This window comes from Nipponia nippon, unplaced genomic scaffold (genome assembly GCF_047370975.1).
Source record: "Nipponia nippon isolate SJK-2023a ecotype South Korea unplaced genomic scaffold, ASM4737097v1 scaffold_11, whole genome shotgun sequence".
Lineage (NCBI taxonomy): Eukaryota > Metazoa > Chordata > Aves > Pelecaniformes > Threskiornithidae > Nipponia > Nipponia nippon.
Window position 1 is genome coordinate 6,539,226 of NW_028262302.1, and position 18,892 is coordinate 6,558,117.

At 43.9% G+C, this 18,892-nt stretch overlaps 1 protein-coding gene across 3 annotated transcripts in view; it reads left to right on the forward strand.

Annotated features, from left to right (window-relative positions):
- The first annotated feature begins 2,556 nt into the window (after positions 1-2,556).
- ESRRB (estrogen related receptor beta) overlaps positions 2,557-18,892 on the forward strand; it is a 148,258-nt gene continuing 131,922 nt past the window's right edge. Inside the window, exons 1-3 of one of the 3 annotated variants that reach the window (XM_009474487.2) lie at positions 2,557-4,262; positions 4,985-5,039; positions 15,667-15,834. Coding sequence is in view for 1 of the 3 variants with exons in the window: in XM_087747379.1 (XP_087603505.1) it covers positions 15,833-15,834 (2 nt within the window). In the remaining 2 variants the exon portion in view is untranslated. The remainder of the gene's footprint in view (positions 4,263-4,984; positions 5,040-15,666; positions 15,835-18,892) is intronic. The other 2 variants (XM_087747380.1, XM_087747379.1) reach the window with 2 other exon arrangements.

The window sequence follows — 18,892 nt, forward strand, 5'->3', positions numbered from 1 at the left end:
CAGAGCGGGATGAGGGTCTTCCCAAGGAACTTCTCTGTGTGGTCAACAGTGTGTGACCCAAGCTGTTACCTGTAGGTCCCAGACCAGGGCACTCTCCCAGGCAAGTGAAGGGTCCCAGGAGAGAGGGAGAGTGCTGGGGGGATGGGTTCTGCTGGGTCAGCAGAAATTAACTATGCCAATACACTAGTCAGTGACTGGCTAGGGGACTAAAGGACTGTACTTGCTCTGTGAGGATGGTGCCTGAGGCCAGGCAGGTTGCAAGGGCAGGGAGAGGAGGGTACACAATGCCTGGGGATGCAATGCCAGGGAGACAGGGGATATAGCAGTGGAGCAGAGACATGCTGACATCCTGCAGCCAGTGGGGAAATCGCACCAAGGAGTACAGTGTGCCCTGCTTGCCAGCCTCCCCACACCACTCTCCATTCCCTGCCCACTCCTGTATGTAGCAGATGGAGGCACTACCTTTGTTTTATGCTGTGATCCATGTCCTTTCTCCCAGGTACTGCGATTCTGCACTACCTCCTGCCTGTTGTTAATGCCCAGACTATTCAGCCCCAATATCTAGGGCATGTTGTCCACTTCCTTCCCCCTGTTGTGCAGCCACAGTCCCATTCTGCAGCCCTCTTGCTCTGTTCTGCGTGCAGCAGTGCCCCTTGCAGTCCCTACGGAGAGGTTAATAAAGACCTACTGCCTGAGTTACCTTTAGCTTTTATAAACCAAAAAATACAAACAGCATGTAAGCAGCATTCATTACCTTGCATGCCTTCAGCTGCTTATTGGATACACATCCCCCTCCCTCCAGCATCTCTCTCTTTTTTTAATATGTTTTTTTTTTAATTTGTTTTGATGAATGAGTGACAACCCTGACACCCGATTCGCTGAGATTAATAGAAACGACACAATATTTACGTCGCGCCGACGAGCAATTATCCTGCCATCTATCTTTGAGATTATCTTTCTGATTGAAAACTACTCATCCGTGTAATCGGAATTATTTGGAATTAGAAGGGAATTTATGGCCCCTCTCAGTCTCCCTCCTATTTGCCTCTGTCTCCATCCTTCTTCCCCCTCCTTTAAGAGGGATCCTTTCTTCCTTCGTTCCTTCCATCCTTCCTTCTTTCAGCCCTGTGGGTGGAAACGTGTGCTTCACTGTACAAGGCTTTGCTGTACAAGGATGGTTGTTTGTGGTGATGGGGGAGACTGGGCAAGACTGTGGCCAGGCAGGCACTGGCGCCCGTGGGGATGCAGCGAGGCTTGGGCAGCAGCCGGGGCATAAAAGGCTCTTCAGAAGAAGGCCAGCATGGGAAATAGACACGTGGAGTATGTGACACAGCGGAGGCTGGGCAGGCAGCACTGCAGGGACAGAATAAGTGGAGACACCTTGCTTATCTCCCTTCTTTTTTCAGTTTTACAGTTCCTTCCTTATTAGTCTGTTTTGAAGATGCTTTTCACTGTCCCATTGCTTAGTAAATGTGCTTCTTGTGCATTTATTATATAAATGCTTATCTGAAAGTATTTTTCCAGCTCACTCTGTGTAGGAGAACGACCCATGTTTGTGGGCCGCTTCTTGCTTGCTGTGAACCTTTCTGTAGCTGCTGCTGGTGTTTCTGCTGTTTCAACAGTCCCTAAGGACAGCCTGCTGTCCTCCAATGTGTGGGATGGGGTCTGGGAGTCTCGCCTCAATACTGGTGTCCCCCAACACAGTGCTATCTGTATAGGTCTTCTAGGAAACACTCTTGATTATTTGTTATAGCTTTAAGGAGCTGATAGGTGGTATAGGACCTCTATTGTTTTTTCTCACTGGGAAGAGCTCTGTCTTTTGCATTTTTTCAGAAGTACCAGTGTTTCACATGCTTTTCTTTATTTGCTTTTCATTCTTTTGCTGGGCTGGATGCAGAAGCAGCAAATAGTCACGTTGTCTCAGGTCACTTCTAGAGGCAGGAGACACAACTCTCCCTTTTTGGTGATTCCAGGATGGGATAGCAAAATTCACATATGCTCCCTCTCTTCTCTAGAAGCCCATCTCTTAACACAGTCCTCTCCTACCTTTCCCTTCTCCTGTGTGAAGGAAGACAGGAGTGGGACTATCCTGCTACATACAGAAAAAATCGGTGCTGTAGATCAGTCAACACTGAGAACTACTCCTCCTCTGCAGACACACTTCAAAAACAGAGCTTGATTTTTTTACAGGTAGTTGTGGCAGAAACAAAGACAGTGAAGCAGATGTCAGGGGATGTCAAGCAGCAGAGACATTTTAAATGGATCTAGTATCATCTGTGTCCTTTGAGAACCACAGCATGGAACAGTCCTTGGCTCGTGTGAATCCTGCTGGAGAAGAGAGAAGGGAAGCAATGTAGGTTTATGAGCAACTGCCATGTGCTGAAAGAGAGACACAGGCTGAGTGCTGAAGGAATTAATCCTGAACTCAATTGCAAAGATACCAGCTAACGTACAAGCCAGGCTGACAAAGATGTTTGATACAGAGAGCACTGTAAACAGTTAATGACACAAGGATTTGGAAAAGGAAATGTGCTTTGAGTTACAATTGCTCTGTCAGCTCGAGAGATCTAGGCCCAGATGGGAATCCCAGATCCTTCCGCCCAGAAATACCCAATGTTGTTATTAATTAGTATGGAAATATTTTCCTTTCTTTAGAGAGGGCTGTTGAATTGCCAGTGGGATACTGGGGGGATGGGTGTGTGCATGTGTGGGGTAGGCTATCAAGGAACTATTAATTAGGTTACTTCCCACTGCTGTTGACATGCTGGGGAAGGGGATTGTTTGTGGGCCAAAATAAAAAGGAAAGGGAAACGGAAAGACTGGGAATGAGAATGGAAAGCATGAGGAAAAAAAGCAGTTGGGTAGGACAAAGCACAGTCTGAAAGAAGAGGTATGTGTAAAAAGACATTCCTAAGATTCCCAAAGCAGAAGACGGAAGAACGGGAAACCAGGGTATGGTTAGAACTTAAGAGGAAACTCCTTTGAGGCAGCAGCAGCGTGGGTTGGACACAGCCACACAAGGACTGACTGATGCTCTCCTGCCTTGTCACTGGCTTTGTTGTTCATACTTCCACAAACTTGGCACCAAAGCCAATGTCAGAGTAGTGATATTTTATGCCAACTGTCACTATGGAACAGGAGAGAATCTGGATGAGAAACTTCTCCAGTTGTAGGTTACCTTCCTTTGCTGGCTGGGTCTCTTACCCGCTTCCTTTGGAATGGGATCTTTATCAGCTTTGATAAATAATCATAAAAATACTAGGAATTTTTGCTTGGCTTCCTACATAATACTTCAACCACTCACTACTCTTATCAAGGTCTCCTTGTGGTCTCTAGCTCTGTACTTCTGGTCATAGTGTGTACAGTCCTGGGAGAGCCCAGACACAAAAACCAGCATAAAGTGGTAGTGTAGCCCTGTATATAAGCAGTAGGTGCTGCCTTTACAGTTCTGAGAGAGTGACAGAACAAGAAAGAGACAAGGAATGTGTGTGGCAGTATGAGTTAGAATAAGTGAAGGATCTATTCACAGAGGGGAAAGAAAACTGAGCAAGTGGGTTACCTAAAAATATCAGTGCAGGCTCCAGGCTCCCTTGCAGAGGGAAGAAATCAGTGCAGTTGTGATTATTCAGAGAAAATGTTTTGGGTTTGTGAAGGGGGAGGAGTGGAGTGATAAGACAAAGACATAGCATTGATACCTCATACGGGACCAACACAATCCAGACCTATTTATCCTGAGATCTGACTCTAGAGAACACAGCTGTCTGCTGCATTTTCTTCCAAGAAACCTGTCTAGTAGGAAGTTGGATTCTGAGCATGCAGAAGACCTACCCAGCCTCTTTGGAGTAATACAGCACAGAAGGAAAAAAGCTATCCAGGTTGCAGCATCACTTCAAATCCTCAAGTTCCCTAAGAGATCCAGAATGAACAGAGGTGGTTTGAAACAGAGAAACTGGTAAAAGGAGGGACTAAATCTAGAAGGATAACTTGGCTTTCAATTCCAGAGGTTTGTGCACGACAGTGACAATTTATCAGCATGTGAAAGATCGTTGTTAGCCCATGCACATTTGCTGGGGGCCAAGAAAACTGTTGTCCCTAAATCTGCCACCAGTCACAGAATCCAGGAGCACCCACGGGGCCCTTGCCTGCCCTATTCCTATGCTGCATGCAAGGCAGAGCAGGGTTGAGGTGGGATATGCTCATCAGCAAGGAGAGGTATGGCAGCACAAGAAGAGTGAAGCAGGATGAAGATGAGCACTGCACAGGTGAGGGCTCCTGATTCCAGATCCAGCTCTTTTTGGTTTAAAAGTGGGGTGGGGTTTTTTGTTTGGTTGATTGTTTTGGTTGGCTTTGTTTTGTTTTGTTTTGTTTTGTTTTAAAGAAAATGAAATACAGGTTATATTGCAACATTTTGTTCCTTAGAAAAATGCCTTGTCAGTTTAGCTTGGATTTATTGTGTGGCCTGCTTTTCTAAGGGAATATTGCATATGTGATTGCACTGGGTGGGTTTGTGTAACTTTTGAACCTGTTACCTAATTTCAAACACATTTTGCACCCAGTCAGAAGTCTGAAAGGTATTAAGTTCATACAAGTTTCATGAAATAGGTGGCAGGTAGAAGAGGAAGACCTTATTACTATCCCTTAGGGAAAGACTGCGGAATGAGCTCACTCTTATTAGAGTCCAGAAAATCGACATGGGACAGGGACTGTCCAAATGCCCCAATTACAGAAGAGTTCAGCTGAGGCTCACATCTTACTGTGTGTGCATCAGAGGATCCATTGGTTGGTCAGTGTCTTTTGTAGATTCTCTAGTGACTAGTAAGGCACAAGCTTCCTTCTTTCTGGACATTCATAATGCTGCTAATGCATGTGGATTCCCTGGAATTTAATGAGAGGTGAGTAATATTGCAGCTTCAGTATAGTACAGTTAAAAAGCCTGTCAAACACAACAGAGAAAGCTATTGGAAACAAGGTGTCTTTGTCTCAGGTACCTGAGAAGGCCATGAACGCCCAAAATTTTCAGCAGAAGATTCTTTCCGGAGGTAAGTTGAGGTGCAGATGTGAAACTGCTGATGTCTGTACTAACTGCATCTTCTGCCCTCTAGCTTATGTGCGCCCCAGTTTTCATTGCATTAGTCTCAGGCAGTTTGAGTACTGGTTTCACTGTGATTTTGAATCCCAGTATAGTTAAACTGGTACAGTTCTGGCATGAACATTACTTTGGTATAACATACTTAGTTCGGCATAGTTTCTTTGGAGATATAAGCTAGACTAACATAAATGTGGTTATAGTTATATAACTTTGTTCAGTGCAATATTCTTATAAAATCATTTCTGTGAAGTGGGATAGTTACATTTATACAAAAATGATGGGGACCAGGCCTCAAATTACAAAGTATTTGCAGTAGAGACCATATTTGCATATTTACATATGTGTGGTGTTTAGTGTCAAAGGGCCCAGGTTCTGAATGCTGCTTGTAATAATAACAACAACAACAATAACATAAAAGGATTACAAGTTTGGCTGGGGAGTCACCACAGTGTGCCTGTAATTAGTTGTAGTGAAAATTATCATTTATGAGGCATCTGGAAACACAAACTAACTCTCAGAGATGAACAGTAACTATGTAGTCATCTCTGTCATGGCACAGCCTTAATGACATTTTTGTCAGGGAACCTCCTTACTTTTTGCTTGCTCTGTACCATGAAATAAAGGTAATGGCTGAATGGGTTTCGTTTGCAATCTTGCCATTATGTGGACCACTGAGGCTCTCCATGACCACTGAGGCTCTCCATGACTCACTTAACAATGTTTGCAAGGGGAACGGATAACGTTTTGCAAACACAACGTAGCAATGCAGAAGCATTTTCTCTGCACAGACTCACACACTCTGAAGAAGGAGGTGAAACAAGAGTTTGCATTTATGGAGAACCTGGCTGAAGAAATGACCTTTGGAGGAGGGAACCAACGAGCAGTTCAGGGCAGGGGGCTGCTTCCTGATATTGTGGCTTTCGGTGTCAAGTCTTGTTTGCTTGTTTGCTCTTTGATTAAAGTTTTCCAGAGTGAGTAACAATTTCTCCAAATTACCGCCACCACTCAGAACAATAGTAGTTAACACAGAAGACTTCCAAATACTTCCTTCAAAACTCAGCTTTTTGTTAAATTTCATAAAAGAACAACCAAGCTTTAGGAAAGTGTTTTCTTGGGGAATTTGCTGATACAGTCGAGAAAGATAAAATGCCCTATGGTTACGACCAGCAGTCCACCTGCCTCTAAATTAGAGCCTTGCTTTCTTCCTGGATGAGAGCTAGTGACTGGAGAGAAAGTGAAGAATAAAATAACTTTTTTTAAACATAAGCTGTTTTCTTTGGAAACCTAAGAAGGAGACATGAAAAATTTCCACAGACTATATGTTTTCTGACATCCCATTTCTACAAATTTAAAAATGTGAATTGTGTCATCTGGATAATGTGGCAAAAAGAAACGTCTCTGGAAGAATGACGCAGATGTAGCACAACAACTCTGGAGAATAGGCTTCCCAAAGAGCAGAAGGCAGTAAGTCCTGCAAGTTTCCATGGGGTTTCACCAAGTGAATGAATTCCAGGATCTCATGGCAAGGCACATGACATATTCAAGAGAGAGATTCTGTTCTTGTCTATGTTGCTTAAGGTGTATTTACAGGGCACAGGAGAGCACCATGCAATGATAACTCCGCTTAGATAGATACGATCTCATGGTGCTCTCCATTTGAGTTAATATAGTCTGGTTCTCATCTGGATATAAAGTCCATATGAACGAGGCTATCTTTCTGCCAAAATCCAAACCAGCTGATTCAGACCATGCCGCAGTAGCCCTGTATAGCTCTGTTTTGCTAACGTACCCTTATTTGCTGCTTCTCCTGGAGTTTCTGTTACCTGGCTGCTAAGTGCTCTGATGCCGCTGCCCTGCCTTGCAAAGACACAGAGGGCTGAATCCACCACTTCTTGCACAGAGCTTAATGTTGCACAGAGGTGCTAAAGAAAGGTGGTGATTTCATGGTGGGTTGTTCTTTTTTTCCAAGCTTGTGAGTGTGGGAGACCTGCCTGGTACGTGGTGTGTTAGGGAAGAAGCTACTGTGATTGCTTTAGATCTTCCTCTCTGTGCTCAGCGGGGAGTTGCAGCCAGGCCGTGTGTGAGCCAGTGTGTGTGAGGCCATGCCCATGACACATTCCTTGAGGGAGGGGACTGGTGAGGAGCTGGGCCTCACCTCCCAACAGCAGCAGGGCCCTAGGCACAAGCGATGGAAGGGACTGGTTATTCCAGGCAAGGACAGGTCCAGGTGTGGCAAGAGCACAGAGTAAAGCGACAGCAAGGGACTGAGCAACTAAATGTCTGCACCTGCAACACGGACTCGACAGAAACCTTCCTCAAGCAGCTGTTTCCAAGGTGCTTTGGGTAAATCCACTTGAGGTTAAGAATTTGACAGATTTTTTTTTCCCCTCCTCACTGTTAAACCTCAGTGAATGTGACATCTTTTTATGGGGGGGTAGGTGGGGGGTGGGGAGGAGGAGGGGAGGGCGGAGGACAATACAGCTTGCTATAGACTGTGCTCTACCTGAGCTCCAGCTCAGGTTTCAGCAGCTTTGAGTATCTGTGGTGAACTGCAGGGCACCTTTGGGCTCCGAAGCGGCCCATAGCTCTTCCAGGAGCGTGGGGGGCAGGCACTGCGTGCTCCCCACCAGGGCCTCGGAGGCATTGCAAGGGGGCATGCCTCTCTGTGGCACATGCCAAGACTGTCAGTAGGGAAACTGTTGGGTTTTTGGCTCTTCCTCAGCCTGGTGGGCTGTTGGCTGGCAGCACGTAACTCCCGCTGGCTGAGGGGGCAGTTGTGGTGTGCTTGCCTGAGCACTAGCCACATTATCCTGGTACTCCCTGGCACTGCCACCTCTCTTCTGGAACCGTTTGTGTGGCCCTTCCTTCACAGCCTCCCAGTGCAAAACATCCTCAGACCAAATCCTGAGTGACTGAAACAAGCAGTAAAGCTTGGCAGCAGCACAGACGGCCCCTGCAGCTTGTCCCCTCTCTGTGTGTGCTGTAGCCTTGCTCCTGGGATGAGCTCAGTGCTGGGGAGCTGAGTTTCTGACTGCTTGGGGAGCAGTGGAAAGGAATGCTAAATCCTTCTGCAAAATCCTTCTTTCTTGTAAATATGTGTAACTACATGTAAAGAAAAAGCTCCTGCCCTTTTTCCCTTCCCTCTCTCCACTCTCTTAGAGAAGAAATGCTCTGAGTTTTGAGGTGCTCCAGACTGCAGGGCAGGAAGGGTCTGGGTCGGGAGAGCTTTCAGAGATGACTGGCAGCACTGAGATGAAAAAGGACTTGAGGTGATAGAGTGAGGAGGCCAAGGAGACTGCAGCAGAATCACAGTGAAGAGGGAGAAACCACCTCACTTATTGCTAAGATGAAGCTGAGCCCAAGTTCACCAGAACTTGCTATGGTTAGCCTGAAGAAAGAGAGACGAGGGAAGGGAGGGATTTTACCTGGGTCTGTGCCTGTTCAACACATTACAAGGGCTTACAGCTCTCCGCCAAGGGCCTGGCAGCCACAGAGTGGGCTCAGAAGTGATTTTAGATGGCACACAGCTGAGAGGCATTAGCTGGAAATGCAGATCACAGTTTTCCTTGGGGTGCAAGTGAACCTTGCCGTAGCTTTATGTGCTGGAGAGACTTCCGTGAGGGTAATGTTTAGCCTGCCATTTCATGTTTGATTTACCCACAGTGAGGGAGCAATATTATGGCGGCAGAACTTCACTGCCAGCAAGGGAATTGAGGCAGGCATCTGCATACACATTGCCATGTCTGTGAAAGTCATGTGTGCCCTCAAGTGCCTCCCAAATCAGGTGGTTTAATTCCCTCATCAGTCAGGAGTTGTAGGTAGGGTTTTGGTGTGATCTGTGTGGGAGAAAAGTCTCTCCCACAGTAACAAGACAGTTTCCAGTACTGTTCAGGGTTATTTTTGGTGGCCTGTCTCCTCCTACCCAGCCCTGTGGCACATCCTGCCTGGCACAGGAGCCCTGGCGGCGTCAGCCAGAGATCACCTGGCTGGGAGCACTTGCTTGCCTGGGTCTTGGGTGCAGAGAGAGAGCTACTGAACAAAGCGGATTTTTTTTTTATCTGTTGTGAGATACTGTGGTGGGCTGACCTTGGCCAGCTGCAAGCTGCAGTTCCTTCAGGAAATATCCGCCTGCTCCACCGTGGTCTCTGCAGGGGACTGTCTGCTCTGGCACCTGGAGCACCTCCTCCCCCTCTTCTGCTCTGGCCTGGGTGTCTGCGGGGCCGTTTCTCACTCCTCACTGCCTGTGCGGCATTTTCTGTCCTTTCTTAAACACGTTTTCCCCCAGACACCACCATCTTGGCTGAGGGGCTCAGCTGTGCCCTGTGGTGGGCCCATTGGAGCTGGCTGTGTCCAGCACGGGGCAGCCCCGGCCTCTCCTCACAGAGGCCGCCCTGCAGCCATCCCGTGGCCAGCGCCTCGCCACAGACACCTGATGAGGGTATGCTGAGTGACACTTGGCTGATTGTATTTTGATGGGGGCGAGAGCTGCATCATCTCCTTCAGGCCAGTGAGAGTCCCAAACTCAGGGCAGGGGTAAGGGCTCTTCAGACACAATTACTTGACTGGGAGATGAGGCAGGACAGGAGATCAATGGCATTGCTTTGGAGGGGGCTCAGAAGGGACCCACTGCAGAATTTCTCTTTACTTATTTCCTTGCTTTAGAGGCTGAGGAACTTGTGTGGCACCTCACTTTCCTCTGAGAGCTCTGCTGGGTTGTGGTGACCTGCAGGCATGTCCTCAGTGGGGTGGAGGCAGGTGAGCAGCCCTGAAACCCCTCAGCTTGTGCGCAAAGGGCTTCTCCTGGAAAGGCTTATTCCTCATCTGGGTGTCTGCAGCCAGGAACATCCCCTTCCTTTCAGGAACTTCATCAGTTATTTGCCTTCATTTTTGTTGTTTTAAAAAATGTCTTTTAATTGAGCAAGTCACACAATCAAAGAGTATGGAGCCTCTCCTTGGAGAGAAGAGGGAGTGGTAATAACCCCCCTGACACACACATTTGGAAAATGGAGATGATTTTTCTGGAGAGCTGAGCTAACAGTCTGGCTGTAAGGAGTTTAGATCTGGAGCCAGACATCATGGATAGGCCTGTCTGTGGTTATAATATAGTTGTTTGGATTTTGTAGAAGTTGTCTGAAGGGATCTGAATTAAAAACAAAACAAAAACAAAAACCCAAGGGGAACCTGTTTATGGCAATCCTGGTCCCTATTTGATCTGGCACCAGAACTGGTTTAAATCTCACTTTGTCCTCCTTCTCCTGCTATCAAAATTGCTATGAGCTTTGTTATGACAGTTACCATGCTTCCTCTCCCTCCTCACGATGGCCAAGGTCAGTGAGAACATCAAACTATCTCTTGCCTGAAGCTGACCTTAGTAGGCTGTAGGGCTGCTTTGAGATTTGTCTGAGTGCACAGCTAATGCCCTGCCAGCACAGGTGTGGACTTGCTGGTGCTAAACAAGGTCCTAAACAAGTGGTACAACAACAGTGATGAGTTTCTGCAAAGCATCCACAACAAGTTGAAAGCGCAAAAGGTGCCTGCCCCAAATGATGGAATTGACAGCCCAATGGTGAAACGCGTTGCAGCGTGCAATTGGAAGATGATGATGGTGGTTTCCAGTGAGAGAATATCGTGGTTACACAATTTAGGCAAGAGTACACCAAGAAGTCATACTCTGTTTCGTTGCTTTTGGCAGGGTGTAAACACAGAAGCCCTTTTAGGCAAAGGCTCTGCAGTAGAAGTGGAAGTTTAGGAGGGATCTAAATGAGGTAAGGGTAGAAGGGACTGTGTTATCATACTGTACGTGATAGACTGGCAAAGGTTGTGTGTTTAAATGTAATGCAGCATATGATTGTCCTAGTGCTTGCAGGCTTTAGTTAAATCCTTACAGATTTTGTTTCTCTGTGTATGTGTAGAACTGAATGCTTGCTCTGGATAGTCTCTGAACGCACTCTGGTATGTGTTTTGCTGCTCAGGCCAAGCTATTAGTGTATTGTTATTACTGGTGGACTCAGAAAAACAAGGGAGAGTAGCATTCTTCTGTGCTTGGTCTTGTTCCTGTTAAAGCCAATGGCATAATCTCTGCTGAGCAGCCACAGATGGTGCCTCTCCACAGCCTAACTCTGCAAATAGCTATGCCAGGTGAAGACTCTTCTCTGCCCGCAGCTCTGAAAATGGAAGAATAGATTTGGGTGCTGCCTAATCCAGGAAAGTGCCTTGCTCCTAACCTGATGTGCTTTGCTTGAAGCTGTTCAGAAAGTTTTTGCAGGTTCCCTTCTACCAAAGAGCTTTTGGAGTCCTCATCTCCAGCTGGCAGGCAGCTGGAGGGTGGTAACATCTTACGCTGGAATGGCTAAATCTGGTAGGGGACTTCTTTTAAAATCTTAATCATTTTCACATTCCTGAAAAATAATAAAATATATAGGAGCTAAAGAAGGAGCAAAGTTTACAAGTGTATTAACCGAGCAATGTGACTTTCCCCGGTGATGACAGAGCCTTGACGTGGCAGCATAGCATGCACCATCCTGGAGGGTACATGAAGGAACTGGATGCAGTTGTATAGACTTTGGGTTCAGCGTGTACCAAAAAATATCCTGCTGTGGATATTGGTTGCACAGAAAAAGAACGTTGAAGTAATATGAAGTTTGCAGCATTAAAATCAAATAAGGAAATAGTATCAGTGTTTCTCTCTTGAGCATTTGCTGTTTTTCAGAGTACATTCTTTGTATCAAAATGCATAGTATATTTAACTACCTGTTAAATCTGATCTAAGAGTCATCCTATGTGTGCCAAGCATCTAGAAGAGTGTTGCTACTCAAACTTTTCCTTTTGTTTATCTTTTATTCCTTATCTTGTTATTTTCACAGTCTTAGAAGAGGGGGTTTTTGACCTCCATTTCCTTTATGTGAAAAGAATTATCATTTTATAGTATCTTTTTTGGTGTTTAAGTAGTCCCTGTTTGAAATATGTGCAATTGACACCTCACTAAATCCAGCAGGGCACTAACGCAGCTGTCCTGGAATTTTGGGTTTGTAAGACTCTTTCAAAGTAGCATGACTCTGCTGAAGAAACTTTTTGTTGTGTTTTACAATTGTTCTTCTTAGTTTGTGGCTAGCCTTGGAAACCGCAGAGCTGACTTTCAGTTTATCTTTTAAAACTTATATTCATACCTGCATTTCCTGATATAAAAGCAGCAGTGGTTCTGAGCTCTAAACTTATGGCACATAAATCAGATGTGCACAGAAGCATCTTGAGGCTCACAGGAGAAGAGACAAAGATTATCTGTGTGGTTTAATGTGTGGATGGGGGGAATTGGACCAGTATTTTCAAGCTTCAACTGGTTTTGCTGTGTCCCTATATAAAAGGGTAGCTGTGAATTATTGTTTGTTTTTGTCATTAGAAGGAAAGTATATTTTGCATTCTTCTATAATAGCTTGTATGCAGCTGAGCAAATTCTGCCTAGATTTATATGTGCAAAGCTCAAACTCTTTGTGTTTGAAGAAAATTAAGCACTGAAATTTTACCTCCACCATAGACTTGAGAATCTGAGACTGAAATACAGGCTTATGATGGAAGTGGCCCTAGCAAGAAGCATTTAAAAAAATACCTTCTGCAAGTGCAAGCTTCACTTGCACTTTACAGTGTCTTCTACTTGGGTGCCTCAAGGAAAGAGTTGAGCCTTTATACAGTCTATGAGTCACTGATGTTGATCTTTTTTGTTTGGGTTTTTTTTAGTTTGTTTTTTTTTTTTAATGTATCTGAGGGTGCTTTTGAAATCTTCTGGCTTTCTTTTTGCAGTGTTTTGAAGTGGGCATTCAGTCTCATGGCCTCTACTGTTGGATTCTTTCCCTGCTTCACCCTGAGTCTGGAGGCTGGAATTAAGAGATGTTGCTGCACAGGGGTGCTGGCAGTGGGGGTAGGGGACTTGTGTTTGAAGTTTTACCTACAGCAGATCTTCTCTGGATTGATGGGTACCCCAGTGGGGAGCAACTAAAGTCATACATCCTGCTGTCCAAAGGCGGAGGGGAAGGATGGAGGAATGCTGATTCCATTCAGGGTTCATCCATACTAGCTAACTGTGGCATGCTGGCAAGTCCTCAACCCTTCATCCTCCAGGCAGAAATTAGAAGGATGGGGGACTAACGTAGCCCAGGTCTTGCTCTGCTGTGGAGATGGGATGCCAATGATAAGCACTGGACCGGGACATGAGAAGTGAATAGAGCTTCCCAGCTACCTGATTAAGATGTGCCCAAAGTGTCCTCGTGATTTATACTACATTGTGGGGGTTTCCCTGGGCTTGAGTTTGGCCCATGGCAATGTAATAGAGCAGGGATGATGCTGTTCTATACAACACAAGGCTTGATGGAGTAGTATTTGAAGAACTTCAGATGTCAGCAATATAGAACGGCAAAGAACAGTCTGACAGTGGTAACGTGTTCAGGATCTATGTGACTATGCCTTTGTTAAAGCTGAATTTTTTGAAAGTGACTGTTGGATTTAGGTGCCCCCATCCTGGGACCTTGATCTGCCATGCTTCAGCATGTTTATTCTGTGTACTGAGCGTCTAAAATTCCTTCTGATGGCAATGAGAAGTGTAAAATGTTTTACAGCTCTCAGTATTAAAGCCCAAAACATCTTGTGCTAGCCAGCCCAAATGAGACGGCAGAAATTCAAAATTTTCTTTGGTCAGGTAGTTTTTTATCTGACATCTGATTCAACTAGGTGAAGGTGAAGGACCAGAATCTGGCAGGGTATCGAGCATGTGTTTCCACACTGGACCTCAGCCTGTGAGATGCTTTTCTTTTTGCTCCCCTTCATTTGTAGGTCTTCATCTGTAGATATCAAAGTGCTTTAAAGTGCAGTGTTAAGTATTGTTATCTCTGTTTTTTTTAAAGCTGGGGGATATGCAGCAGTGGTAAAGTGACAAGCCAGACTTCGCACAGGGCAGTAGCTCAACTGAGGAAAATGTCTAAATGTTGTGAGTCTTTGCTCAGTGCTTCATCAGGCCCCTGTCCTGTGAGAATGGCATTTTTTTAAAAAACTTGTTGACTAAATCCTACCAGCTTAGACACAAAGCATATTGACAAGAGGTGAATTATGCATGCAGCAGGATTTGGCCCAAAAAGAGGAAATGACTTTATCTTCCCATGTAATCAATGGCTTCAGTTGAACTGACACCTTGGCTATGATGTGGTGGGTCCTTGCCTTGCTTTAGGATAGCTGCTCCTGTTGAAGTAACTTTCTTTACTCCAGCAAGAGCAGCAGCTGCAGTGCAGTGGAGACATGCCTAAACTAGCCTAAATAGTTCAAGTACTGTTAGCCACCGAGCCAAAGAACCATGGAGTTCAGCATGGGCTTGGTGCCTGAGGATTTTATCCTGCTCTTTATGAGTTCAGCATTTCTTTACTATCTCAGCTCAAGCAAGTCCAGCAATATGTTGAAAAGAAGGCTGTTGGATCTGGTACTCTGTCTGCACTAGTACTTTTGCCTGCAGAGCTGAGCATGGTGCTAGGGATGATTGTAGGAGACACTGCCAAAGGTAGCAGTGTAGTGAAAGCTGTTTTGCCTCTCGCTGCCTGCTGTTCTCCCTCTTCTTCCCCACCCTTCCCCTGGTTTTCATCAGGAGCTGTCTTCCTTTTGAGTCTATTTACTATGAAACTGCATAGCCATTAAGGTTCTACTGGAGATGATGAATATCTAGGAGTTGGTGAAGGTTTGGAGAACCATCTGCCTCCTGGGAAAGCTTTTGTTCTTGCCTGACTGTGGCTTAGATATGGAAAAACCCAGGACCATTACCCCTATGTCTGTTAATGGGGACCAGGGCAGAAGCATTCCTGATGCATTCTCTCAAGTCATTGCCCAGATGGTGGGCTCCCAGCTCAGCCTCTGCAAAAAGCTGTGCTGATACCTATAACTCATCAGTTTTCTCCTGGCAGTCAAGGATATGAGCAGGAATGAAGGTTTGGGTCCTTGGGAGCTAAGTAACTTCAGCTGAGTCAATAGGGGAGGTACCATCAATGCCCTCAGTTTTGCTTTCAGGAACAGCCTCATCAAATAGTGTTTGTGGGCAGAGACCCTAAGCAGACTGCCGAGCTGTTAAATTGCTAACCTACCCACTAGCCCTAGTTTATTCTGCAGCAGAAATACAAGCACGCCTGGACCAACCCCCAGAACTCAACTCTGAACTCCTCTCTCATCCTGTCAGAATCCCCAACTTGTTTCTAAAATGGCATTTATTTGTGTTAAATTGCAAAAGAGCTGGATGCAGTCTGCCAGTTGTGCTTTCTCTCTCCTTCTTTGTGCACTGAATTTTGTTCACTAGCTTTACATGCCTCAAGTTGCTGTAATGCTGCTGGGAAAGTAATTGCCTTGCACTTTCTTTTTCTGATGCCCACGGGTGACTGTGGGGGACTCCTCCCTGGGCACAGTGCAGAGTTAAAAGCCCAGCTTTTGCTGCTTTGCTTAAGACCTGGTTATTTCTTTTCTTTTTTTTTTTTTTCTTTCTTTCTCTTTTTTTTTTTTTTTTTTTTTTTTTGTCAGCTGCCTGTTATATCAATCACAGAGCTGGGATCTATTTATAGGTTGGGACTCGGAGTACTGTGTCCTAGTCACAAAGAGAGGCAGAGACGCAGAGGGGACTGTCGGCTGGTGCAGGCGGAACCAAAAGATATTTAATCAGCAATTAGAAACACCTGAGGGCAAGGGAAATTCTACTCCAGCCTCCAGCTTCATCTCTCAGCCTGCAGCATGTAAGTAGCGAACTTCTACCTTTTATTGCATTTATGGTGTTGTTTTTTGTTTGGGTTTTTTTATCCAAATGTTGCTCTGCACCAATCCTTTTATCTGGGCTAAAAATTATGGCGGTATCTCAATATGGTTAAAGGTAATAATTTTTTTTTTTCTATTTTCACACTGTCAAAGGAAGGTCAGTGTGACCCACAAGGAGAGGAGTTGGTTCAGAACTTCGTAGAAATCAGGTGGTTTCACTATTTGAGAGTGGCTTTTTTCTCTGGAAATAAGCAAATGAAAGTTTGAGTGGAACAGTTTTGTTTTGGGAATAGAAACAGTCAGGTTTGCTGGCATTCCAAAAAGGTCAATGTATAACGTAACTCTGCTTAAGGGCTTACCAAGGACAGGTGCTATTTATCCCATGCTGGTAAAGGCAAACCTGGAAACTTCAGCAGTCCTGTCTTAAAAGAACCAAGTGACACCCTTTCCTCTATTAAAAAAACCCAACGTCCCCTCCCAGCTTCATATCAAACCTTCTCTTAGCAGGGAGATGAAATGAAATTTTGCTTTTACTGAATCCATTTATCATTGAGCAGTTGATGTTTCTTTAATTTTAAAAGTCCCAAAGCAACTGAAGTCTCTTCAATGACAAAAGAGGGGTGCAAGTCTTTGCAAAGTCGGTGCAGTGGCAATCAAAGAAGAAACTTACTCTCCCATCGCCAACGAGTTGTTTGCTTTAAAGCAGCCAAAATGCAAAATGTTTAAACAATGATATATTTTTGGAGTATTTTTGTTAACAGGAATGTGAAGAGGAGGAAGGCAATAATTAGTCAGAAATGGTTTTTTATTAATAGCTTTTAGCACAACGTTTTTGTCAAAACACAAAGAGGTTTTTCTTGTTTCATATTTTTGCCTCAGAGGTTTGGGTTATATCTTTTACAAAATTTAGTTTTTAGATTTATTTTTCAGTATAGGAAAATTTCCTTAATTTCTTGTATTTGTAATGTCTACCCCCCCCCGCCCCAAATGCCAATATTACAATTTTTAATTTTGGTATGTTAAGTTTTTTAGTATAAATTTCTCATAAAATATATGTTCTAAAAACTTTTTCCCTCCACAGTTTACCATTTTTGAAAGTAACAACAAATAAAATGAAGCTAAACTTAAAATAAATTGGAGGAACATGTGTCTAATTAAAATAGAATAATAAAACCAGAGCTGTCTTACAGTTAAAATATTAAGTCCTAAGAAATACATGATAGCTGAATTGCTTGGACTGACTGTAGAAAGGTGACAAATAGGCTTGTTCTTTAGTTCTTTATTTTGTTTTTCTTTGATGTACATTTTATAATACTCAAAGTTTTTAACTTAAGTTCTAGGAACAAAAAATACTGACTACAAATTAATTCTAAGTTTTTAACCATTGATATAAATACTCCATCTTTCAGCTAGAATTCTAGATATGAGGAAGGCTTTTAGGACAATATGGATAAACATGGTGAATTTACATACAGAAATAATGCCCAAAATGATCATTACAATACACTGCTTGCTATGAAGCTCCCCTCCCCCCAAATAAAACAAAACTGTCAGCCTGACCATTCTCATCATAGGAAGCTTCATTTTGATTATTAAGGCTTTTTGCTTTACTTAAAAATGAATGTATTTAAATTATTTAAGTCCCTTTTCTGTTTGTTTTGGCATGATATTACATTTATTGCCTCTCTGTGACAATGCAATGTTATTGCGCAATAAAGGGAGAGCAGATTTTTCTGAAAGGCATTAAAGAAATAAAATTGCTGACTCTGTACCTAACAAAGAATCTATCATATAGGTGGTCTGAGGTCTCCCTAAAAATTGAAAACCAAGAGACATCACTTGAAAAATAAGAACTGAATCTTTTTCTTCCCTACACAAACAGAAATATCAGCATGACTATGCTCGGGAATTACTGAAAAAAATAATTTACTGTACATTTTTGCAGAAATCCAAGCATTCCCAAAGAAGTCCTCCAAGTATAAAGCTGAAAAAGATTTAGTCTTAAGAATTTGTTTGGACTATTAAATAGTTGTGTCCACACAATTGCTGGACTTTATCCTTCTCTTTCAACCACGTGTGAGTCTGTTCCCCTGTTAAACCTGCCGTATCTTTTTATTACTGCATTTGGAAAAAAATACCGAGCATCTACTGTCCTGTAGCATACCTATCAATGGTTTATGGGACCAGTTTTATTTGGAAAGAGGGAGGGAGGGAGTTATCTGTGGTTAGAGGGAAGATTGATGCATTATGTGGAAGTCTTTGTTATTTAGTTTCTGCTTTACTAATGTTTCAGGTTTTGTGGACTAAGCACCTATCAACCTCCAAACTGACTTATTCTACACAGTGTAGTTTGTCACAGGGCTGTTGCATGATTTTTTTTTCATTTGTTAAAAAACAAACAACAAACATCTTTTGTTTCATCCTAGTTTATTTGTTTCTTTGACTGCAAAGTAATGATTGACGTGCAGATTCTCTTCTTCACACCCCTCCTTTCATTGCTGAGTATGACATCTCTTGGGAATTATAAATAAAACCTGTGCCAAATCTGCTGCACAGGTGTCTGGAGTACAGCATGCTCAGGTGTCTCGCTGTAAATCCCTGAGAATATGGAGTAAACACCAGCAGGAAAAAAATACTCTTCTTGAAACAATTCTGTGTTTTTAGGGGCCTTCTGAATAAAACCCCCAAAGCCAGCAGCCAGTTATTAAAGATTGTGTAGCTATCTCTCTCTCTTGCTCTCTCTTACCTCTTTTATCGCTTCACCTGTACATCTGTCCATCTGTTTCTCATCTCTCTATTTTTACATTTCATTATGCTATGCTTGCTCTCCCGCTCTCTTCTTTTCCTTTCCCGAAGACACATTTCTATCTGGCACAGAAAATAAACTCAGATTGCGGGTAGTTATGTTAATCTAATTCAATCCTCTGTGGGTTAGGAGTGAAATTCTAATAGTGGAGCTGTTGAGGGCTTTTTTGTTAATGGCTTGGGGATTACATTGAGTTAAAGGCTCATTTCCTAATCAAACAGAGAGGGAGAGAG